Here is a 25,122-nt window from a genome sequence, read left to right as displayed (position 1 = left end):
TTCTGTAAGGCTTGGTTTGTGGCTACGTATTGTTTAATTTTCTTTTTATCCTGAAATATTTTGTTTTCTCCATCTATGGTGAAGGAAAGCTTGGCTGGGTATAGTAGTCTGGGCTTACATTCATGGTCTCTTAGTGTCTGCAGCACATCTATCCAAGATTTTCTGGCTTTCATGGTTTCCATAGAAAAGTCAGGTGTAATTTGATAGGTTTACCTTTATATGTTACTTGACCTTTTTCCTTAGCAGCTTCTAATATTCGTTCTTTATTCTGTATGTTTTGTGTTTTGATTATTATATGGCGAGGGGATGATTTTTTTTTGATCCAGTCTATTCGGTGCCCTTTATGCTTCTTGTATCTTCATAGGAATATCCTTCTTTAGGTTTGGAAAGTTTTCTTCTATAATTTTGTTGAATATATTTTCTGTGCCTTTGAGCTTTAATTCTTCTCCTTCTTTAACCCCTATTATTCTTAGGTTTGGACTTTTCATGGTGTCCCAGATTTCCTGGATGTTTTGTGTTAAGAATTTGTTGGATTTGCTCTTTTCTTTGGTCAGTGCATTTATTTCCTCTATATTTCCTTCAGCGTCTGAGATTCTTTCCTCTATCTCTTATATTCTGTTGGTTATACTTGTTTCTGTAGTTCTGTTCGTTTACCTAGATTCTCCATATCCTGCCATCTCTCGGTTTGTGTTTTCTTCGTTGCCTCCATTTCAGTTTTCAATTCTTGAACTGTTTCCATTACCTGTTTGATTGCTTTTTCTTGATTTTCTTGGTTATCTTTGAGGGATTTATTCATTTCTTCTAACTTCTTGTTAGTCTTCTCATCCATTTCTTTAAAGGAGTCTTTCATGTCTTATTTAATGTTCTCTATCACTTTCATAATGTTACGTTTAAAGTTGATTTCTTTTTCTTCTTCTGGATTATGGTTTTTAAGTCTTCCTGTTGCAAGATCGCTGGATTCTGATGTTATCATGTTGTTTTTCAAGTTGTTGGAGGAATTTTTGCATTGGCACCTGCCTATCTCTTCCTTCAAATGCGGTCAGGAAAGTCTCGACTGCTTGGTCTGAACTTTGCTGTGGCTAACTGTGTACTTGGGTTTTTTTCTTGTTCTGCCCTCTCTTAGGTCCCCTCACCACTAGAGTTGGCTCTCAGATCCTCTCCTCCCTGAAGTAGGCTGTGGTGGTGGATCTAATGACCCAGCAGATGGAAAGGAGTGCTTGGCGGGGAGCTGAGTTGGCATAAGTAGAGAAAGCCAGTAGCCGTGTAGAAGCCCTGCTGAGTGGTCAGAAAGTTTAGGGGATTGGGGGGTGCCTGAACTTGGTTTCCAGGGTGCCCAGCTGGCCAGTCGGGCACACACTTACCCCTCCGGATGGATCTCCTGGTACTGGATCAGGGCCACTTGCTGGCCAAAGCCAAATTGGTTACTTCTTTATCTCTTGGTGCTCACATACAAATTCCTGAATTTAACTGAAATCAATTAGAAAAAGTTAAAATGATATTTAAATTAGTAGAAAGAGTAATGTTATTTTAGACATCCAGAGACAAAACTTTTGCTTGGTAAAAATTGCTCAGATACTGTCTAACAAGTCATTACATACTTTTAGGTTACTAGTATTTATCATGACTTTAATACTATGAGTCATGTATATTAGAATAAGAAATTGTGACTTAGTTTCATATTTTCATACAACATCATGCCACTTCTAATTTATCTAGAGAATTTGGCCATAAATATTATTATTCACATGAGCAATTTATTTTCTTATTAATATAATTTAGAAGGTTTGAAACTTCAGTGATACAGTTTTCTTTTATGTCATAATGAGAGATGCTTCTTCTGCGATTTTTATGCTTGCCTCAAATTATGATCTTTGTTTTAGTTATAGTTGGAACTATATTTAAAAAAAAACTTCTTCCTAATGGGTAATATTTATAGACACCATTGTCTTTTGATGTGAAAGCTTTATCCTTTTGAATTTTAATATGTTTCAATGAAAATAACAGCAATTCTTACCTTTTGTAAATATCATATCATATATAATATTGACTGTTCCATTAGCTGATGCCTTCTCCCCTCTCCCCTTATTTTTTTCAGTTGGGTTTGTCAGATGTTAGAGTTAGCCTTCGGTTCTTCATTTGGAGATGCTGCTGCTAATGCAGGTAATGATTTCAAAGTTCCAAATACTTACTCCATTAATATACATGAATAAGCCAGGTGGTGGTAGCACACACCTTTAATCCCAGAACTTGGGAGGAAGAGGCAGGGGAATCTCTGTGAGTGCAAGACCAGCCTGGTCTGAGTTCCAGGACAGTCAAAGATACACAGAGAAACCCTGTCTTGAACCCTTACATACACACCACCAAGAAAGCAGAAATGTGTTTAAATATAAATTTATCATTATCACAGCTTTCCATACATGATATTGCCTGAAAATTAACCGAAGTTTTACCATAATGTATTCATCAAATACAAGACAATTACTATTCAAATATTTATTAAAGAAACATTTAATAGTATCAAAATATTTTATTATAAAACTTGGCTGAAAGTAACATATAAAACCAAAGTAAATATTATATCATCCATTAGAGAGAATTTTATAGGTACAACTTTCTTTTTCACCGTTATTCCTTTCTTTGCTGAATGGCACATAATTGAAAATGCCTGACATGTTCACTAATGATTTCATAATTATGGATATAGTAGATAATCATGTCTATGCTCTCATGTAATACTGAATATAATTGTATTCTTTCTATATAAATAATTTGAGAATGGGAAGCAGTACCTAGAGATTCTTGGTTCCCTCCAAAATGAATAAATATAATATGATCACTTACAGCCATAGTGAAATAATTAATAATTTTCTTGAAACCAAGGAAACAAAAATCACTGAAAAATATTGTCACATGTACTGTTCCAATAATTTTTAAAAATGCCTCAGGAAATATGATCTGAATGTAAGGAAAAAGAATAAAAATGGGAAAGGCTAAAGGGGAAAAATACATATTTTTACTTCTTTGTATATTTCTCAAAATGCAATTAGAAGTGATTTACTAAATTGTAATGTTTGCTGATAATTAATTACATTAAAATTTTGTTGAAGAATTTGAGCATTACATGCTTAAAGCAGAGTCCATTAATAGGAGTAAATAAAAAATAAAATTGCTTAAAGAGCTATTCAATGTAGTTAATTTTGGGAGGACTATTCTGCCAATACACAGAAGCACACACGTACTCAATAATGAAGAGTGGGACAGGACTCTGAGTAATGAGTAGTATGCTCACTACTCATTACTATTTGCATACTTGAGTTCAGTTTTTTAAAATAGCCCCAAAAAACAATATCAGCATATAGTACAAATCCTAGATGCAGCAAAATCAATAGCTATATAACCAAAATATCAAAATGAGTTAAAGACAGTGGTCTGAGGTCTACACTAAATAGGCTATTTATTGAATACAAGAAAATAAAAAAAAATGTTTATTTTAAGATGTGTTATATTACTTCTATTCAAACTCTAATTTATAGGTAATGATATCACAAAATTTGCCAATCACCAAGTTTGGTGTTAATAGTCTTCAGATTTGTAACCTTATATTTTCTTACAGAATACAGACGTGTGAGTGCTATGATTTATGAAAAGTGTCTTATGTCCTTGAAGAGAAACTTCCCTATGATCTGGTGTAACTACTGCCAAGAAGAAACTACAGTAAGTAATATTGCTGTTTCAATATTGATTAATGGCAGTTAAATTTGGAAAACTCAGAATTTCTATTACTTAAAAGTATAGTCAACAGTGTAAAAGAGTATATTCATGTCATAATTCAAAGATTCTATATAAAATTCTTAATATGGAATATTAATTCCTTTAAATAATAGAAAAATCCATAGAGGAATAGTAACAAAATTAGGATAGTTTCCCCTTTCACTTTGATGTCCTAGTTAATGTAATTAACAGTGGTTTGATGGGTGGACATTGAACATACTGGTTTTTATTTTGACTGTTGAAAGGGTGGTGTCAAACTAATTTGAGCATAATAAATAAACTTTCAGATAATAAAATTCTTATTAAAATGTTATTTTAATTAGTTTACAAAAGAATCTCAATAGTCTATAGCTTCAGGTAGCTTTCTTTTTATTTCCTTGATGACTTTGTTTTTCATTTAGGGTGTGTGTGTGTGTGTGTGTGTGTGTGTGTATGTGTGTGTGTGTGTGCCCCACAGTACTTGTGTAAACTTCAGAGAACATTTCTACCCTGTTAGTCCCAGAACTGAAATTAAGACAGCAGGGTTGGCAGGATGCACCATTATCCACTGAACCATCTCTGGAACCCTTTCTTCACATTTTTAGATGCTATATAACACAGACTTTAGAAGATAACTGTAGTAAACTAGATAAAGTAGCTCATGTCCATAATCCCAGCATTTGGAAGTTGGAGGCAGGAGGATTGCCACAAGTCCAGCCTATGCTATATGGTGAGTTCTAGGTTAGTGAAGATAACATTGAAACAAGAGGGAGAGAGAGGGAGAAGGGAAAGGGAGGGAGGGTACTAGACAGAAGGATAGGAGGGAAGGGACAAGGAAAGAAAGAAAGAGATTGAAAAAAGAAGAGGAAAAGAGAAGAAAAAGGGAAGGAAAGTGTGGTGGTTTCAATAGGTATGCCCCAACACACAAAGACTCATGTTTGGATATTTAGCCCATAGAGAATGGCACTATTAGGAGGTGTAGACTTGTTGGAGTAGGTGTGATCTTGTTGGAGAAAGCCTGTCACTATGGAGGCGGGCTTTGAGGTTTCATGTATGCATAAATCATTCCCAGAAGTATATATGTCTGGTGTCTGAAGATCAAGATGTAGAACTCTCAGTTCCTTCTTCAGCACCATGTCTGCTCACACACTGCCCTGTCCCACAAAGGTGATACTGAACTAAAGCTCTGAAATTGTAAACCAGCCACAGTTAAATGTTTTTCTTACAAAAGTTGCCATGGTCATGGTATCTCTTCACAACAATAAGAAACAGAAAGAGAAAAAGAAATGAAGGAGCGATAAAGGAAAGAAGGAAAATGGGAGGAAATAAAACAGAAAGAAAAAAGAAAGGAGTGATTGAGTTATAAAAATATGGCCCATGCAAAGCAGCATCATACTGCTAGCATCCCAAATAGACTCAACTCCACAGGAACAACAAATGTATGACACCTTCCAGAAAACGGGTAGAGGGATCTGAAATTGAAATATTTCTAACACCCATAATCTTCCCTCCCTGTCATTACCCTGAGAATCAGACTGGCCATGATACTATGTGGAAGTGGCAAGAGCTCTACAGTGGCTAAACCCAGTCCACCATGAGGAGTAAGGGACCCTACAATTGAGAAATCTGCAATGTTCTTTCCCTCCAGCTATAATATGGCCTTACCTAGCAAAGAATACATGAAATTTTGGGAAAGCCATGGCAAAATGTGGAAAATGGCACAGCACAAAGATATGAACAATACACCCCAAGCTACACCAGACTGAAGAGGTAGCAGCAGAAGTATTGGAAAGGAATCTGAAGTCGAGCATTCTCAATACCCCTACCTAAATTGCCTTTCATACCTCTAACCCATATAGTTTTTGAAGTATGATTAATAAAATCTCAGAGAGAGAAATTGGGGTTGAACTTGAAGGTCAGAAAAGCAAAAGAGCCAGTCACTGAGTCTTATCTTGCCCTCAGTCCTCCAGGAATCTCAGAATGAAACTGTGAGCTGTCTCCTCCCATCTTATATAACAACCAAAATAACCATCACAACAGCAAAACCACCATCAAGAGATAAGATTAGAGGAGAATAATGAATTTTAATGATGGAAGATAAGATCAAGACAATAATAAATATACACACATATGGAGAGAAAACAAATGACTGTGACCAAAACTTCCAAAAATTCTGACATATGTTCTAGAGACTAATCCTAAGAATCCATAGGCTAGAAGCATCTGATATGAAGTCAACAGTTTTAGTCAGACAACCTAGACCATGAACTATATCTGAGAATATCACAAACAAATATCTAAGTATATTAAGCATCTTAAACCCCCAAATAGTTATTATCAGAGAAGAAACTCCCTACAAAATATCATAATCAAGATGTCAAAAGTGCAATGTAAACACAAAACTTAAAGCAACAAGTGAAAAGCAGCAATTCATGAGGCAGAAACATGAAATGATGTATTTCAAGCCCTGAACATAAATAATTGTCAACTATCAAAGTTATTAAAATTGATGGATAAATAAGAACATTTAAATACTGGCATAAGTTAAGATAATGCATGATCCACAAACAAAGAAATTAATACAGCTCATGAGAGCAATAGATGAATGGAAGATAACCAGGAAGAAATTGATCATGTGCAGAACAGCAAATTAGCAAACAGCCAATGCTCCCAGAAAAGGATGGGAAAAAACTACTAGTAACCCAACCAACTAGAACAGTCAAAAAAGCATTTATAATAGCAAACTCTTCTCAACAATAATTTTGAATTCAAATGTCCTTAATTCACCAACTAAATGGATTACAAAATAAGTTTAGACTAACTGTTCTCTCAAAAAAATTTCACAGAAACAGGAAAACTAAAAATATATGGTTGGAAATCAGTCTAACAAACAAATGTAATAACTATTCTTGTATCTGATAATATAGACTTCAAACACAAAAGTTATAATTACCATAAATGTTTATGCACTGAGCCTCAGAGGCCCCATTTCATTAAAATATCAATAGACATAAACACCATATAGGTTCTGAAATAATACTAGTGAGAGATTTCCAAATCCAGCTATCACACCTAGATTGATCTTCCAAACCAAAAATCGGCAAAAAATCTTCTGAGATAAATACCACATAGATGGACTGGGTTTGATAGTTATCTACATTCTTTTTTCATAAAAGGTTTTATTTTGTTGTATGTAATTCCTTATTTGTATCAGTTATTGCTTCAGATTTAATCTGCTTTAAAAGTTTTATGTAGATGAGTCTGTGCTCACACACAAATTTAGGATTCCCTCTTTTCTGTAATAATCCCTATAAGATATTCACTAAAAATGTAAATATTTCCTTATGAATATTCATACTCATTTTTAAAAGCTCTTATAGTTTAAAAACAGCTCTAATTATTTTAAAGTTTTTGTTAGGAACGTTATATTAGACTCATGTCTAAGTATTTTAACATTATTTTATTAAATACATAAAGGCTTTCATATGATATATTTTGATCATATTAAACCTCCCAACTTCCCCTATGGCTACCTTCCCCTCACTACTATCTACTTGTGCACAACATTGAGATTTCTCGTTTTTTAAATCTTCACCAAAAATCACAATCCCACTTTTCAGCAAACATACATATAAAATTCCATGTTTATTTTATCATTTTGAATGATAAAAATGAAGTTATTTGAGGAAGAGATTGGTTTGGATAGGACCTCATTGATATCTATGGAAACAGATTTTTATTAAATATATCCTGGTTATGTTTCTCCCCTCTCTCTACTCTCAGTTCCTCCTCACCTCGCCTCCCTTCCAGATCTACCCTCTTTCTGTCTCTCATTACAAAACAAACAGGTATCTAAGGGATAATAATAAAATAAGAAAAAGCACACAAAAAAAAACAGATATGGGGCAGAGACCCACTTGTTCACACACTCAGGAATCCCATACAAACACAATCAAAGGCATAGCATGTATAGATAGATAGATAGATAGATAGATAGATAGATAGATAGACAGACAGACAGACAGACAGACAGACAGACAGACAGACAGACACAGGAGCTGTATAGTAAAAAAGAGAAAAATTAAAATTAAGTTGATGTTGTTCTTTTCCCCATTGAGTCCAGTTTTGCCCAGGGAGTCTCTTTCTTTCCCAGAAACTATCAAATGTCAATAGTTCCTCAGTTAATGGTGGGATTTCTTGCTTACCTTATACCCTCTATGCCTGTCTGGAGTTTGGGCAGATTTTGTGCATGCTGTCACAATTTTAGTGAATTCATATATATATATATATAAACTGTTCATTACTATCTGGGAAACACAGTTAATTTGATGTTATCCACCACTTCTGGCTCTTACAATATTTCTTTTCCTTCTTTCTCAAAGATTACTGAGCCTTGGAAGGAGGGTCAAAACCCATTTGTGCTTGAGCATGCCACTCTGTTATTCTCTGGACACTGACCAGTTTAGAATCTTTGTATTAATTTCCATTGCATGCAAGGAGAAGCTTCTCTGATGAAGACTGATATACTGATCTATGGGTTTAGAATTAAGTCATTAGAGAAAACACCAGCATAAGAAAATATGCATTTAATCAGCAGTGCATTAGAAACTTTTCTAAAACCATATATGTGTGTGTGTGTGTATATATATGTATACGTGTGTGTTATATATAATATATAACTTATAGGCCGCAAAGAAAGCCATAACAAATGAAAAAAGAATAAAATAGTCCCTTCCCTCTCATGAAACCATAACAGAATCAAAATTCAAATAAATAGCAAGATTAACCTCAGAAATTACAAAATACTAGGGAACAAAACAATACACTGCAGAAGAAATTAAAGGGGGAGTTTAAAACTATTGAATAAAATGAAAATGAGAGCCCAGCCTAATATGACGCCAGGCACTACTGAGACAGTCCGAAGAAGAATTTTTAGAATAGGTGCTCATATCTAAACGGAATTAAAGAGAGCTCAAGATCTCAAATAAATGACATAGTGATGCAACTCAAGAGAGCTCTAGAAAAATAAAGTTAAACAATTGCAAAGAATGGCAAGGAATAATGAAGAATATGGCAGAAATTAATACAGACATAAACAGAGTTGGCTCTTTGGAAAGATCAACAAGATTAGCAAACAAACCCAAAGATATGAAGAAAAGCTCAAATTAATAAAATTAGACGTGAGTCTGGCAATGGTGGTGCACGCCTTTAATCCCAGCACTTGGGAGGCAAAGGCAGGCAGATCTCTGTGAGTTTGAGGACAGCCTGGTGTACAAGAGCTAGTTCCAGAACAGTTAGGACTGATACACAGAGAAACCCTGTCTCAAAAAACCAAGAATAATTAAATAATTTAGAGATGAGAAGGAGTTGTTACAAAATAATCTGATGGAAATTCTCGAAAATACTATAAATTTGTTTCAAAATCGAATTAAGAAGATCATACATCTTTACCAAGTTAATTTTACCCAAGAATGCAAAATAAACAAGTCAACAGATGTAACACAGCATATTAATGGATTAAAATTTAGAAATTATAAGATCTTGATAGAAGAGACATTTGAGAAAGTTCAATGTTACTTCATGATAAAAGTGCTGAATAAACTAGAAATCTATGAAACATATTTCAACATAAAATCTGTATATAAGAAATCTATAGATAATATAACATGTTCATACTATAACATGAAAATCTGGATTTTGGTTGAAATGCTCTCAAAGTGCCTACTCATTCCATTTTGACTCAGTATAGAGCTTAAAGTCTTAGCTACAGAAATTAAAACAAGACAAAGATATAAAGGGGATAATATCAAGAAAGAAGATGTCATTTACAGAAAACACAATACCATTGAAAAACACAAAGACTCTACAAAATAAAATTTTAGATTTGGTAAACACTATTAATAGTGCTACAAGACACACAATCAACATACAAAAGTCAGTAGATTTTTACATGCCACTATCAAACATTGAGAATTAAATTAGGAGAAATATCCCTTTCATAATGGCATTAAATAAAACTAAAACTAAATGAAAATTGAACTAATGAATAAGGAAAAGACCTCTACAAGAAAATTTTAAGATGCTAAAATGTTTTTGAGAAAGATATTATATGGTAGAAAAACTTTTCCTATCCCTGGTTTGAAAGAATTAATATTATAGTTAATATTATAATTAATATAATAATATAATGCAATCCCAATCAAAATTCCAGTGATATTCTCTACAAAACTAAAAAAACAAAATAATCTTAGAATTTGTATGGAAACATAAAGCACCATACACAGACAAAGCAATTCTAAATATAAAAAGGACAGTCAGAATTATAATATTTCTTATACTCAAAATACACTACAGAACTACAGTAACAAAGACGGTGTGATAATGTCCACAAAAACAGATTATGTAGACTGATGCAACATAATAGGGAACACCAAAGTAAAACACACAGCTATGTACATTTAATTATTGACAGAGGTGTCAAAACATTACTTAAAAATGACTTATGGCTTATTTATTGAATGGTGCCAAAAAACTACGCACGTAGCTACAAAAAAATTAGATTAAATCTTCCTGGAAAAAAAAAAGATAGATTCAAAGTAGATGAAAATTCTAATTTAAAATCATAAACACTGAACTACTCATGTGAAACATAAGAAAAACACTTGAGCGATAGTTACAGGCAACAACTGTCTAACTAAAATCCCAATAGTACAGTAAGTAGACCCAAGAATTGATAGGATTACATGCTGTTGGACAATGGTCTGTACCCTGTCAATTGTATTTTAATAAAACACTGATTGGCCAGTGCCAGGCAGGAAGTATAGGCAGGGCAACCAGGCAGGAAATATAGGAGGGGCAATGAGAACTGGAGAATTCTGGGAAGAGGAAATATTCAGTGTGCAGTTGTCACTCAGCCACAGAAGAAGTAAGATGAGACTGCCTTGATGAAAAAGATACCAAGTCACGTGGCTAACATAAACAAGAATTATGGGCTAATATAAGTTATGAGTTAATAAAAAGTCTGAGCTACTGAGCCAACCAGTTTATAACTAATGTAGACCTCTGTGTATTTCTTTCAGACTGAACGGCTGTGGGACTGGGTGGGACAAAAACCCCTGTTAACAATTACATAAATTTCAAAAGCTTCTATGCAGTGAAAGAAATTATCAACAGAGTAGAGAGACATGGTATAGAAATGGGAGAAAGTCTTCACTTTCAGACAAGGAACTAATATATAGAGAGAATATATGAGCTGCCAATCAGTAAATCAGTCAATGAACTGAATAGGCAGGTCCCAAAATAAGAAACACAAATAGCTAATACATATTTTAAAATATTCAACATTCTGAGCTATAGTAAAAATCCACATTAAAAGAACGTTGAAATTGTATCTCACCCAAATTAGAGTGGCTATCATAAAGAAACAAAAATAACCACAAATGTTGGTGAGGATACGTGTGCATAAAGAGAAATTCTTATATACTATTGATGAAAATGTAAACCATGGAATTCTTCTAAAATTGTGTTTTAGTTTTTTGTCCAATATATAGTTTAATATGTAACAATTTTATAGAACCACTTATATTGTTTTGGAACCATCATATGAAAGTATTCTGGGAGAAAGCCTGTTCTAATCAAATCACAAAGATCTCTTCACATTATCACTCCCAAAACAAATAAGAAAATGATCAAATACTAAATAATTATCAATTACTAAGATAGAATAATAAATGCCACAGAATTAGAAAACAATGAAACTCATACTCAAGTTAATAACACAGCATGTAACTGATAAATATTAGTCTGAAGTTTTTAATATAATACAGTTACTTTAGTGCCACTCTTTGATTTAAATTATACAAATATTGTATGGTTGAAAGTTAGAGAAAGATATAAAGACCAAACCAAACATTACCAATACTTAATGAGTGTGATGAATTTTACCGTAGCTTTCTTGGGTGTGTGCACGTATATGTCTGCATGTTTGTTTTTCTTTTCCTTATTTTTTATTAGACTACAATGTGACAAGCAAGCCGATTCATAATAAGTCCATGAGAATGAGTAAGTGAAGGTGGTTGAATTCTATTTCATCTCCTTCAGTGATTGCTAGACCCTGGGTTTTCACCATGATTCTCAATTGTTGGTTTGTAAAGCATCTCTAAAATTGGAGGTAGACAGTGATGATAGAACAGGGAAAATGAAAATGCAACAAGCTTAGCCACCCACGTTAAACAAATGAGCAGAAATTACTCCAAGCTTTTGACTATTTTCTAAAGTTTTGGAAGTTAATTTTGATATTTTCTTCCAGCTTTTTTTATTGTACTTATTGGAAGAACTTTTATTCTTACTTTTACTGATGTCCTGGGATTTCTTTTGGAGGCTTTGAAAATCTTCAAGAATGACATGTTGGTGTTGGGTGTAGGATCAAAGTACACAATTTAAGAGTGGTTATCATATGCAAATATGAATGTTCTGTATGTTTATTCTTCACATATCATCATACTTTGTGAAGTTAAGAGACATATCAGTAAATGACAGTCATTGAAACTATAGTCCACTATACTCACACATCCCAAGAGAAGTGACATACTATGACATAAGATAGTGGAAACATGGGAACCACCAAAATCAGTGATAATGCAGCAAAGCAAACAGGTTAGCTTGAATAACTCTTGATTCTCAGATATAGGAGCTATTCTTAGTGATCCAGTAAATGAATTTGAAATTTATGTCCTGTCTATGGGCAGCCCATATTTGGTGGTTCTGTTGAACTTGTCCATATTGGGTTTCATGGTCTAAGTTGATGAGGATGGATGATCAGGCTTCTTCTTCAAAAGGGCACCAGATCTCATTTCAGATGTTTGTGAGCCACCATGTGGTTGCTGAGAATTGAAGTCAGGAACTTTGAAAGAGCAGGCAGTGCTCTTAACCGCTGAGCCATCTCTGCCTGTCCCTAAAATGACTGGCCAAGTGATAGTGGCCTAGAGACTGAGGTTTTTAGAAGTATAAACTGTAGCTTGGTTAGTTTTCATTTTAACAGAGTTCTCAAAGACAACTTGTTTGTTGTCTCTCAGAGCTAGCAACCTAGAGGAGCAGGCCCTTCAAGATTTGATTTACTTGGTTCATCAAGTAAAATCTCTTGCCACACAGCCCTAATGATCTGAATTTGATCCCCAGAACTCAATTTTTAAAAATATCAGATGTGGTACCTTATATCTGTAACCCTAGCACTTCTATGGCACATATCCAAGCAGCCAAAATAACAAGAGACACCGTGCCTCAGAAACAAGACAGATGGAGAGAACTGATTATACAAAGTTTTACTCTGTCCACACAACTGCTATGGAATGGGTGTACTTACATTCATACACACATACATAATGTACATGCACATGCACATGCCCACATGCATACATGGCAAGCACATAGACGGACATACAAAAATAGAAACAAATATTTTAAATATATTTCTAGGAACCTTTAAGTGAGTATGAAGTTATAAGAATTATAAATTGTCTTCCAAACGATTGGCCATAGATAATGTATGTTCTCAGAGGATAACACAGTCTTTGATTGGTTATTAGGAAATAAACTTGGGAAACACTAGACTAAAATAATGTTTCTGAAATAAATAGACTACTTTTGGGGAATCCTTCATATTTCTCAATTTGGAGCAATCAACTTATGTCTACTGTGTCTAAGATAGTGTTATCCTGTCCTTACAATAAAAGATACGATGTATCAGAATCAAGAGTATTATTCAAAGTGTTGACATAATGAACTTCAATTTTCTTTCAGATTGTTTCTGTGAATCCAAACTTCCAATACAGACATCCTCAAAATATTTCTGATGAATTCATTTATTTCCGTCCTATTAAAGAGGAAATTCAGGAAAGGGCCAGAAAACAAAATGAACAGATTCCAACTTTGGCCTCCCAGCAACCCAATCGTGAAGGTATCCATCAGAGGGACTTGGGGCTTACAAGTCAGGTGGTAAAAGCTACCACCCCACCACTAACTGAGGAGTTAGAAAGCATTGCCCTTGTAAGACCAAAAACTTCAGGTCTTCTTCGCATAGAGTTAGTACCAATTTTTCCAAGGTTCCTAGAATTTCATCGCTTAGACGTTACAGGAATTGCCAGTCCCAAGGAAAGGGGGAAAGGCACCGCAATACTTGTTGCAGGTGTGCCTGGAAAGGAGGAGCTAGATGATACAGAAATTCCAACTTTGCACTTCACTGGGTTTGTACACCTGGAGGTTTTACTAAATAAATGTTCACCATCCTCAGAATACAGTCGCCCAGGAACCCCAAGAAATCTGTGGATGGAATCTCCAGAAAATGCAGAGTCCCCAGGAAGTGATGATATGGAAGTAGCAAGAAGCATGTATCCTTTTAGAGAAAGATTCATCTATCGGCGTTCCTGGGCAGAGCTCTTAGAGGCACCACTAAACAATGAGGGGCTTCATATTCTCCAAACTATTCCCAAGGAAGAAAACCGAAATACGGGTTGCAGCAAACTAACATCAGGAGAAGAGAATCAAGTAACCATCCATACTAAGGATCAACATTTCCAACCTTTGCAAGGCCCTTTCCCCTTGTTGCCAGAACGTCCTAAGCTCCAGCGGCAGCGCAGTCAAAGCTTACCAGGATACAGTGAAGCCAGAGGCCAGTATTTAAATGCACCTGAATTCAAATTAAATGAAGAAGAAACTCACTTCTTCCCACTTGACCATAATTTAATAACAGAAGGTAAGATTTTTCTTGTTGTCACTACTTTTTTAAGTTACATATAATTTTTCATATAAGTACATTTTCACCAGTAAGTTTATCTTTAAGCTTGCCACCTAGATTATCCCTTTCTATATCATAAAACATTTTATGATGGAATTGGTTTCTCTTCCGCAAATGTAAGTCTTATATTCATATTTGGTAATTACATCCTGATGCTAAGTTGGGTTAATTCAATCACATACCAATTAATAATCATCAGGAGTGTGTTCTAGAATATACAGACTTCTTAAGACTTCAAGTTAGAAACAAAAATTCACCTTTTAAAAGGTGTGAGAAAATGAAACGTCCTCACTCATTCAATTTTAACCCATAGAATAGAAAAACATGTCCACTAACACACTCCTTGTCTAATAACTACGTAGTAGATAATAAAAAAGGAATGATGTGTTAATGGGCATTAATAATGAACTGGTTAAAAACCCAACAGATAACTTCTTTATCTCCTCTTGTATATGAGGAGCTACTTACAAGAAAGTATGAATTGGCATATAAACCATTAATATTTTAATCTATATTTGGTTAAAAGTAATATTCACATAATTTATATCTATAACATATTAAATCCTAGATTGAAATTTGCTACTGGCTATAAAATAACATTTTAGTTTTATCATTACACCTATGTAAGCATATATAAAAATTCTCCTGTGTTTACTGAATGGTATTAGGAATTTTCATGTCTAACTTCTGTTAGAACCCAATTCTACAACTTCATAAAAGGTCTGCAAACTAGAAGTATTGTTTTAAAAATAGCATCCCCAAACTCCTGAAGATGATTTTGATGAAAAGTCTGAAGTCTAACCCAAAGTTTACCTGGAAATCGCAACTTGGCCCATTCTGTAATATTTCTTTTTCTATACATATTTAGACCTCTAACAAGTCATTTATCAAAGGAAGAAATTATACTCTAACCTAAAGTCAGCTCAGATCATATTATCTTTTGAAATGTAAAGTTGGTTCAACTTTATTCTCAAATTGAAAATCCTTCTGAAGAGTGCTACAAATTAGCAACACTACATTGCTGAGTCATTAAAGAGTGCACATAATAAGCAACAGAATTGGGTTTGATTTTAAAAACTCGGGTTGAAAAACAAAGAGACATAGTACTGAGTGTTTTTTTATCCCACAACTGGAGTTTATTGGGTAGAAAGTCTGCCTAAATAAATAAATAAGTGAGCAACTCCTGGTAAATAACATCCTAGGTTGTTGTATGGCCACTATGTGCACTTGCACAGCACACACAAGTGCCTGCATGCTTACACACACAAACACATGCACACACACACACACAACCTTCCTGGGTACTTCCAGTTTTTATGGTTATCTTTTATCTAATTTCTTGTTCCCACTAAATTCCTAATTACATTAAGCGTTCATACTAGCAACGGAATAAAATTTCATACTAAATACCTACACCTTTGTTCCTAAAAGTCCTTTAGCCTGTAGCTCTTCCCTATCATACCCCCATTTTTCATCCTCTTTCTCCACCTCTACTTTCTAATAAGCCTAAACTTCTGGTTTAGAATCATTTACTCACTTTTTTTCTTTGTCCATCTTTTACATCCAAAAGTGTAATTGCTAAATAAAACTTACTGTGGTAAAATCACCTTGTCATTTTGAGGTAATTGCACTGAAATCAAATTTGGAAATACATCTTTGATTCTTATTTATAGCTTTTTCTCAAAACTGAAGCCAATCTGTTAATCAGTTACAAATTTCTGGCTTTGTGTTTTAGAAAATATCAAGGAAATATACAACGTGGAGGGAGTCTGGCAAAGAGAAATTTCATCACATTCTGAAGAACATCTTCCCATCAAGCCGAGATTTGAAAATTCTGCAATTGGAGAAAACATTGGAATTCCTGAGGATACTTCTGCATGCTCCAGAGGCAATGTTAGAATCCCCGAGAATGATGTCAATACTATCCCCATTGTTAATGTTGGAATGCCCTTAGATAATCTTCAAGTTCTTAGAGGCAATGCTGGAGTTCCCAGGAGCAGTGCTTTTGGTGTTTACATGGGTAATAGTGATAGAACCTCCAGACGTATGGTATCTTCTCCACTCACTGAGCTCTCAAAGATAGGTGAACACCAGTTATAAAAAATGATACTTTACAATGCTGTCCATTGAAGAAACAAACCAAGACACTTAACATCAAAACAGACATATACAAACTTGACAACTCAAAATACTAAATGGGATATCTAAATTATGAATTCACAATGAACGTAATTAATAAACTTGTGATAATTATTTATTAGACTGGATAAAACTAGATTGTAGCTAGCTAGTTTATCCCATATGTGGCCATCAATTGTATGTGGAATAATCTAGTTGGAGGAGTGTGTTTCAGATGTGGACTTTTTCATTGAATAAAATATCAAGTAATCCTCAAATGACAATACCTCCTAGTAATTTCAAGTCCTCTTGAATACTTTGAAAGACAAATAAAAATGATCTCAGAGGTTTTGTCATTTATTTTGATGGGTCTAGCTTAATGTCCAAGACATTTATTTATTGAAAGCTAAAATCCAGGCGATTTCTTTAGTAAAATACTTCACTAAAATATTTTTAAAAAAAACATCTGAGGAAAAGTTCACTAACAAGAGTATTTAAATATGGCTATTTGTGGTTTTTTTACATATACGTATCAAAATTGTAAATATTTATGGGAAGCCTTAACAATACAAGGAGACAAATAACTGTAGAACTGTAAATATCGTATGTGGTTGTGATGCTAATAATGTGAGACTATAATAACAGCACCACAGGATGCCTAAAATATTACATGCTAAAACAATGTTTTTGGTTTGAAAGTTAATTTTTCACCTCTCCAAGCCACTCTGTTCATTTTCATAAGAAGATTCAGGGTAGAAGATAAAAATTCTTGAAAACTTTTATGAGATGAATGAGTAGGATGCTCTTCCCAGAGCAATGAAGACAGCATTTCATTGACCCAGGTGATCAGCCCAGTATTCAAATTAATGAACCCTACTTGTATATAAAATATGACTTTCTGGAACAATTATTTCACAAATCTTGTAAGGTAGATAAAATATTACCAGAAGGTTATGAGAATAACTGACAAATTACTTGGAAAATAATCTCATTACTTTGTATTCTTGTGTAATATAAAATTTGTGCTGAGTTTTAGGGCACTCGGGCCATTATTCAATTTGTGCATTTAAATATTCAACTTTCTGAATAATGGTTGCTGTTGTTTTTACAAAACCAAGGGCAATTTAAACAATAGGTTGCCACCTAACCCCTTATTATGTGCCTTAACACATAGTGCAAGGGGTCTTTGATGTGAAGGCAAACTCTTGCCTTTTATTATAAGATTTCTTTGGCCTCTGAGGAAGGAGGTAAAGAGGCTGGCTAGCCTCCCTCCCTTCAGTCCCCATGGTTCAGCATGCTCTTTATGAACCAGGGCTTTAACCTCAGAAAATTAGTAAACGTAGTGAGATTTTTTTTTCTCCTACTTCTTACCAACCAAGAAGATGGTATACCATTTCAGATTTGAGTAACCTGATTTTCATGTAGCGTGGCAAAACCACAGAAATAATAGAAGGATACAGGCTACCATAGTTGAGTTACTGCCAATATTTGACTTAGATTAAAAAGCAAACTGAAACATCACCTTGCTTAACATGCTCTCTTGTCACACCGACTTTCGGGAACACAACTATTGTGTTCTAATTTTCAGAGGAAACCACCTGGTGAGTGAAAAATAATGAGTACAATAGAAACTGAGAAATAATTTATCAAGAACTAATGTTTATCAAAAACAAGTAGAAAGAGAGACAGTAAACAAAGTTTGATTCAATTATATATAAGACTAATATATAATTGAAGACAGTCACGAAAACACCAACTTCATCATCAACAAAACCCTACTTTGTGAGTGTTATTCCTCATAATCCATACAATTGTGGATATTGTGTTTAGTGGCTTAAATTTTAAATATAAAAATGTATGTAAAGTGGCCAGCTGCTTCTCTGTAAATTTTTAAGAAATTAAATTAAACTGTCAAGTAAAAATCAAACATGAAGATGGTCTAAGAAGATTATTCTCAATCCTGTACTGGAAGTTATTTATAGTCTTGTTTTTATTCTTCTAAATACTATTAGTATTTATTAAACTGAGCACGTCATTTTTTATTTTCAAAGATTATGCCCTATTTCTTAGGGTTCTCCATATCAAATTAATTCTCTAAGTCACTCAACAACATCAATATTCTACAAAAGAGAGAGAAAGAACATAGTTTTTTTCAATAAGCAGACTTCATAACAAAATTCATATAGTTGTCAGAAATGTGTCATTAATCACATGTTGTATTTCCATCAAATCATTGTTTTAAGCATGTTTTAGAAGTAAAAATCCAAAATATAGCAAAGTGCTTTTAACATATAATAGGTTACAAAGTATATGTGCCTTTTTCAGTAAATATTTCAAGAGCAGAGAGCCTCACTAATGTGGAAGACAAATTTATGGAAAATGAGAGGAAATCTAAGAAAAAAACAAAAATTAGAATAAAACTATAGCTTTAAAGTAAATGAAGTTCTTTATTATTTGGAATAGAATATTTTTATTTCTTGATTTATTTCATTACTTAATAAAATGAACAAATAACCCTAAAGTTTACACTATCTTCAGATACACTCATCCCCTATAAGTGTACCTCAACCCATCCTAACCCTACTACATCCTTAACCTTTCTTATTCCCAACCCAGTACTTCTTATCCCCAACCATATCCTGCATACCTCATCCCCCCACAATTTAGTTCCTTCCTCACCCCTATACTATTTTGGGTATCTTCTCTGCTTTCCTCCTCTCCCCATCTAATTCCACATTGACATTGTCCTCATATTTACTATACACTATTTATCAAGCTCCTTTCCCTCAGTTGATTCCCAAATTCTGTCCAAATCCCACTATAGCCTTCTTAACTCCTGTCTCAAGTCTCCCGTACCTTTGACCCTTAAACTCCACCCCAGCACATCTCCCCACATTTTGACCTTCAGGAACCAGGACAGAATAAATATTAAGGTAAACACCATGAGTGGAGTAAATATGTCTACTTGATACCTTTGTTAATTTATAAAACATAAAAGTTCAAAAATTGTTTATTTTCCATACTAAAGCAAGATATTCAAAATTGTAACATCTGTAGAATTAAAACAGTTGGATAGGAATGATGATGTGAAAATGTAGGGGCCAGAATACCATGTACTCCCCCAACCAATATTCCTTGTTATTTAAAATAACTGGCTTATGCTAGTCTTTCAAGGATTATGAAAACATATGCAGCATAGGATTTAAAGATTTTTTTTAGTTTTAAATTTTGTGTTTGCATGACTTTGAAAGCACCAATTTTTCTTTATATATTATAAAATCATTCTTTTTTAGGCTCTTTGAGAAAAATAAATGGACTTACAATACCAATTTCTTCATCTAAATTGTAAAATATGTTAATGAAAACAATAAAATACGCACTTTGTGAATTTACCTAGAGCATATTTTTGCTATTAAAATAATATTTTAAGAGTTTATTTTTAAAAGGACTCACCTTTAGTAGATTTCATTATCTTAAGCAAGTAATATTCACCTACAAACCAACTTCTCTATTCTTATAAATATATCAGAATAAGATAATAAGATCATCTTCAAAATAAAATTTACCATAAAATGCAGTGACATTTGTTAAATCTAAATTATGATAAAAATACCAACAGTTAATATTACCCAGATACTCAATGTTTTTGAAGATCATCATGATTATATTAACTAATTTCCATAATTTTTTCAGAAGTATACCTAGTTATTCAAAAATAAATACACATATATTTGAGGGTTTAAAGTTAAAAATAACAGTTTCCAAAGTTCCTTTCTTAAACCGTAATATTTCAGTGCACCATAATACCATAATGCAGTGCAAAGTGTGTTTCAAAACCAAAATAAATGTCATTAAAAAGTAGTAGCAATTTGGAAATACCCACTATTATCAAAATTAAGTTAAAAAAAATCAAACCACCTCTACACATTATACCTCCTCAGCCTTTACACTCATCAGATACTCCAACCGTTTCAGTTTGTTCTTAGTACATTCATTATGTTTCAAGTTAGTAACACCATATTTCTCATTTTCTACACCTATCACCAGTGACTAGAGAACAAATCTGTCTAAAATCTGCAAAACCTGGTATGATGCTTACGGCTTTAATATTTATTATGAATGTAAATTTCCACCTTTTGAAAGTAAAGAAAACAACTGGGTTTTATTTTCAAAGTAAAGCAGGACAGTTAAGTGCACTAGTATGGTGAAACATTGTCCATTTTACACTGATGCTGTATTTGATTTTGTGAAATGTGTAGTACCATTATTTGCTGGCCATTGTTGACTTTTCTCTTGTTTACTAAATATTTATTGTGGTATGTTTAAACAAAGTATCATTCAAGGTGATATCGTAATATATATGTGATGTGTGTGTATTGGCCTATATTGTATCTTTAAATAAATTGTGGTGTAGATTGATGTGATGTTTTTATTTATTCAGGGGTTGAATTATTGCAGCACTAGAGTACTGAACTCCTGGTGCTCATTCTATAAGATTATACTAATCTTATAAAATTCACAACAGGTATTTTAATATCTTACTAATTTAAAAATCAAATAAAGAATATTGCAGAGGGGTTGTATCCATTTGGAAACTAAATTGCTAAATCAATCTTATTTCTGTAACAATTCACTAAACATTTATTAGGACTATGTTCAAAACGAAAAACAAAATTAATTCTGCACCTGTTGAAGTAGCTGCTGCTTCTGTTACAAAGTCCAAATATAGTTACATGATCTGGGCACTCTTGGTTTTAGATACCCTTCTGTGTGTATGTGAGCCACAGAGAATATCTGCAATGAAATCTATACAAGAGCAGGAGCACTTTTATTTAATCATTGACAATTTTTGCTACCACCATGTATTTTTTCTTAACTACACTGAAGAGATTATTATATATTTTATTTCAACTCCAATATTACCTAACCTGTACATGTCATATAAACCTAACCTTAGCCCTGATGGGTTGGTAAACATGAATATGGAGATTCCAAATTTTAAGTTTAGTGTCTGAATCAGTTGTGAATAAAAATAAGACAGCCCATCAACTTTTTACATTAAAAATTTTGATTTGTTCTCAATATTTTACCTGTTTCATTTATGTACAAAATCTCATCAAAATTCATTTTGTATTCATGTAAAATAAACTTATATAATATGGGTTGCCCAAATCTTATTAACTAGACTACCAGAAGTGTTTCATGTTACAGAAATAAAAATAACAATTCACCCCCTCTTACATTTTGAAAACTAAATTTCAACTCTTGGATAATAGTGTTTTGCCTAAGTATTTTCAATTTTGTATTTGTATCTTGTTGAGACTTGTACTCTATGTAATCTATAAGTGTCAGCTGCTTCTCTTTCTTCTCAAGTAAATTGTGATACTAATTGTGATTGGTGTCATTTTCTTATACTATATTTCTGCCAATTACCTTGTTAATATTTTGTGTTTGGAAAAATTTATTGATGGTTAATGCCATTGTGTTGTCCTCACTATTTTCCAACACATAACAATGATGTGTAAGGTGCATTTGCTCTTTTTTCTAGTATGTGAATCTGCTGGAAAAATAAATATTTGACACAATAGTGAAAGTAATATATTTCTTCCTGAATTGAAATTGTCTTTTGCTTTAAGTACTTCATTATGTAAGTTTATATTTCAATAAATGGTGTCATCTGCATTCAAATATTATATTGTCTGTTTTTATTTTTTTAAAGTCGTTTCCTATAGAAACTTGCCTAAAACACAGACCTTTTAATAGAAAAATAAGAAAAAAGCTGAGCATCATCGTGCACACCTTTAAATCCAACACTTGAAAGGGAGAGGCAGGAGGATCTCTGAATTTGAGGGTAGACTAGTCTACACAGTGAATTCTACACCACTCAGGACTACATAGTAAGATCCTGTCTCAAAAGAATGTTGTTAGAAACAAACAGAAAATGAATAAAGGCAAGAAAATATGAATACAGTTATTTGAAAGCTTGAGAAATTACTAAATACCCCCACAAAACAGAGAAAATTAAAACAATGACAAGCAAGTTTGATCGAGTACTTTAAATCTTTAAATCATACATATCTCATGAGAAACGCCAACTTCAATAAAAACCCAGAATTTCACCCATAACTTACCTATAGTTTTCTTCTCTGCTTACCAACTTCACAATAATATTATTGAAGTCTGTTTTGGGAGACTTCAAGCAAATCAGTGATACCACTATGGGCAACAATAACTCTAAAATTGCACTGGTTACTTCTACTTAATAGATGTTTAGAAAATATTAGTGTGCTAATTTATGTATCAAACACTTTCAGTTTATTTCAAATAAATTATGTTGAAACAATGATGACAAGGCAAAACTCAAACTACCTTTTAATTTTAGTCTAACAGTCTAAAAGTTATATTTTGCAATTTATGAAACTGAGCATTTATGTGGGATAAATCATTCCAGACAACCAATGAATGTACTAAAATAATGTATCACTGAGGAGAGAATTGCTACAGCAGACTTGAATAGTGAGGTCTGTTATATACATTCATTTTCATGAATATACAATTAAATATGTAGCATTTACTATACAACACAGGCACTGGGTGATATAATAGTAAGAAAAACAAATCTATCCATAAACCTCTGTAGTTTTCAGTGTGGTTGAAAAACAGAATAAAAACGAAAAATGGTCATGAAAATCTGCTCTGTCAGTAACTGGCAATCATGATCCCTTCAATTTAGAAAATATGACTTGAAATTACCTATGAATAAAATGTTGACACAGAAAGATCTGTTAGTACAAGAGATCCGGAAAAATGTTTTCTTTCAGAAAAAAAAAAACAGCAATTTTTTCAGTATGAAATCCTAATATAAAATCATAGAGAAGAAATTGAGTCATTTTTGTTTCTATTTAACTTTTTGATAATTCAGACTTTTTCCTGGTACAATGAATCTCAAATTTAATATGCATCTAAGTTCAATATATCAAAACCTATGTAACTTTCCATTTAGTTATTTCTTCCTAGCTTGGCATTTTATTGGTTTAAAAGAAAAACCACAGAGCAGGAAAGCTGTAAATCTCAGCAGCTGCCTGAGTCTAAGAATGAAAAAGTAAAGGGGAAAAGCCATGCTATTTGACATAGCAGCATGGAGGTCCATCACAAGGCACCAGACAGTCACGTAGTGGGAAGAGTGAGCTTTAGAGACAGAGTAAGGAAACTCAAAGTATTAAAGCATAGGATAGGATAGAATAGAATAGAATAGAATAGAATAGAATAGAATAGAATAGAATAGAATAGAATAGAATAGAATAGAATAGAATAGAATAGAATAGAATAGAATAGAATAGAATGTAGAAAGCTTAGCTGTCATAGTTCATGTTACTATCGCAATGATGAAACACCATGACCAAAGCAACTTGGAAAGGACGGGGTTTATTTGACTTGTACTTCCAAATCACTGCTCATCTTTGAAGGAAGTCTGGATAGGAATGCAAACAAGTCAGGAACATGGAGGCAGGAACTGATGCAGAGGCCACAGAGAAATGTTGCTTACTGGCTTGCCCAGCCTGCTTTCTTATAGAATCAGGAACACAAGCCCAGGGATGGCACCACCCACAGTGGACTGGAATCTCCCTCATCTATCAGTAATTAAGATAATGTCTACAGCTGGATATTATGGAGGCATTTTCACAAATAAGGAAGGCTCTCTCCTCTCTGATGACTCTGGTTTATGTTGAGTTGATATAAAATTAGCCAGTTCAGGGACCCATTGTCAAACATTCTATTTCTACTAAGGCCCAATAGCCAGGCCAAGAGCTGTCTCTCAAAGGTAAAATTGTTGTCTGCAGATGATAGTAGAGCCTTGCTCCAAATCTCTGTGATTCACCTATAGAGGCCTGACAAAGGTTCCAAACAGCACCACTGTCAGCTACTGACACCTCAAGTACCATTGGGTCTACTGAATCATATGATCCAAGTGGTACAGCATCCTTCACCATGGTCTATACCTGTTGAAGAACCTTCTATTTCAGGCTCCACTCAAAAGTGGGAACTTCCCTAGTTGCTTGTTATATTGGTCAGAGTATAGTGAAGAATTTGCTATCTTCAGAATCCAAATAGGCCTGGGAAGTATTGGGCTTCTTTTTTGGTCATGGGAGAAGCCAAGTAAAATAACTTATCCTCACCTTAAAATAAATATTTCTACATGCCCCATACTATAGGACTCTTAAAAATTTCACCAGAGGAGAAAGCTCTTGAACTTTGGTTGGATTTATTTCACATATTGTGATACACATATGTGTTACCAACAAGACCAAAGTTGTTGTTTCTACCTCCTGCTCACTTGACCAATCATCGTAATGTTGACAATATAACGGACCCATGTTGTATTTTGTGGAAGAGACAGATGATCATTATCAACCCACACCCAAATGTTAGGTGGAACTCAGGGAATCCCCTCAGGAGAGGGG

The 25,122-nt window shown here is 33.6% G+C and overlaps 1 protein-coding gene across 1 annotated transcript; it reads left to right on the top strand.

Moving 5' to 3' along the window:
• The first annotated feature begins 2,108 nt into the window (after positions 1 to 2,108).
• On the top strand, positions 2,109 to 16,642 carry LOC121443437. Its single transcript, XM_041645194.1, has 4 exons — positions 2,109 to 2,160; positions 3,614 to 3,714; positions 13,549 to 14,500; positions 16,278 to 16,642. The coding sequence occupies exons 1-4, from the start codon at positions 2,109 to 2,111 to the stop codon at positions 16,640 to 16,642; spliced, it is 1,470 nt and encodes a 489-aa protein (XP_041501128.1).
• Positions 16,643 to 25,122: the final 8,480 nt, after the last annotated feature.

The sequence above is a fragment of the Microtus oregoni genome, unplaced genomic scaffold, assembly GCF_018167655.1.
Source record: "Microtus oregoni isolate MIOR12 unplaced genomic scaffold, Mior012 000107F_000, whole genome shotgun sequence".
Classification (NCBI taxonomy): Eukaryota; Metazoa; Chordata; class Mammalia; order Rodentia; family Cricetidae; genus Microtus; species Microtus oregoni.
This window is presented reverse-complemented; position numbering and strand designations above follow the sequence as displayed.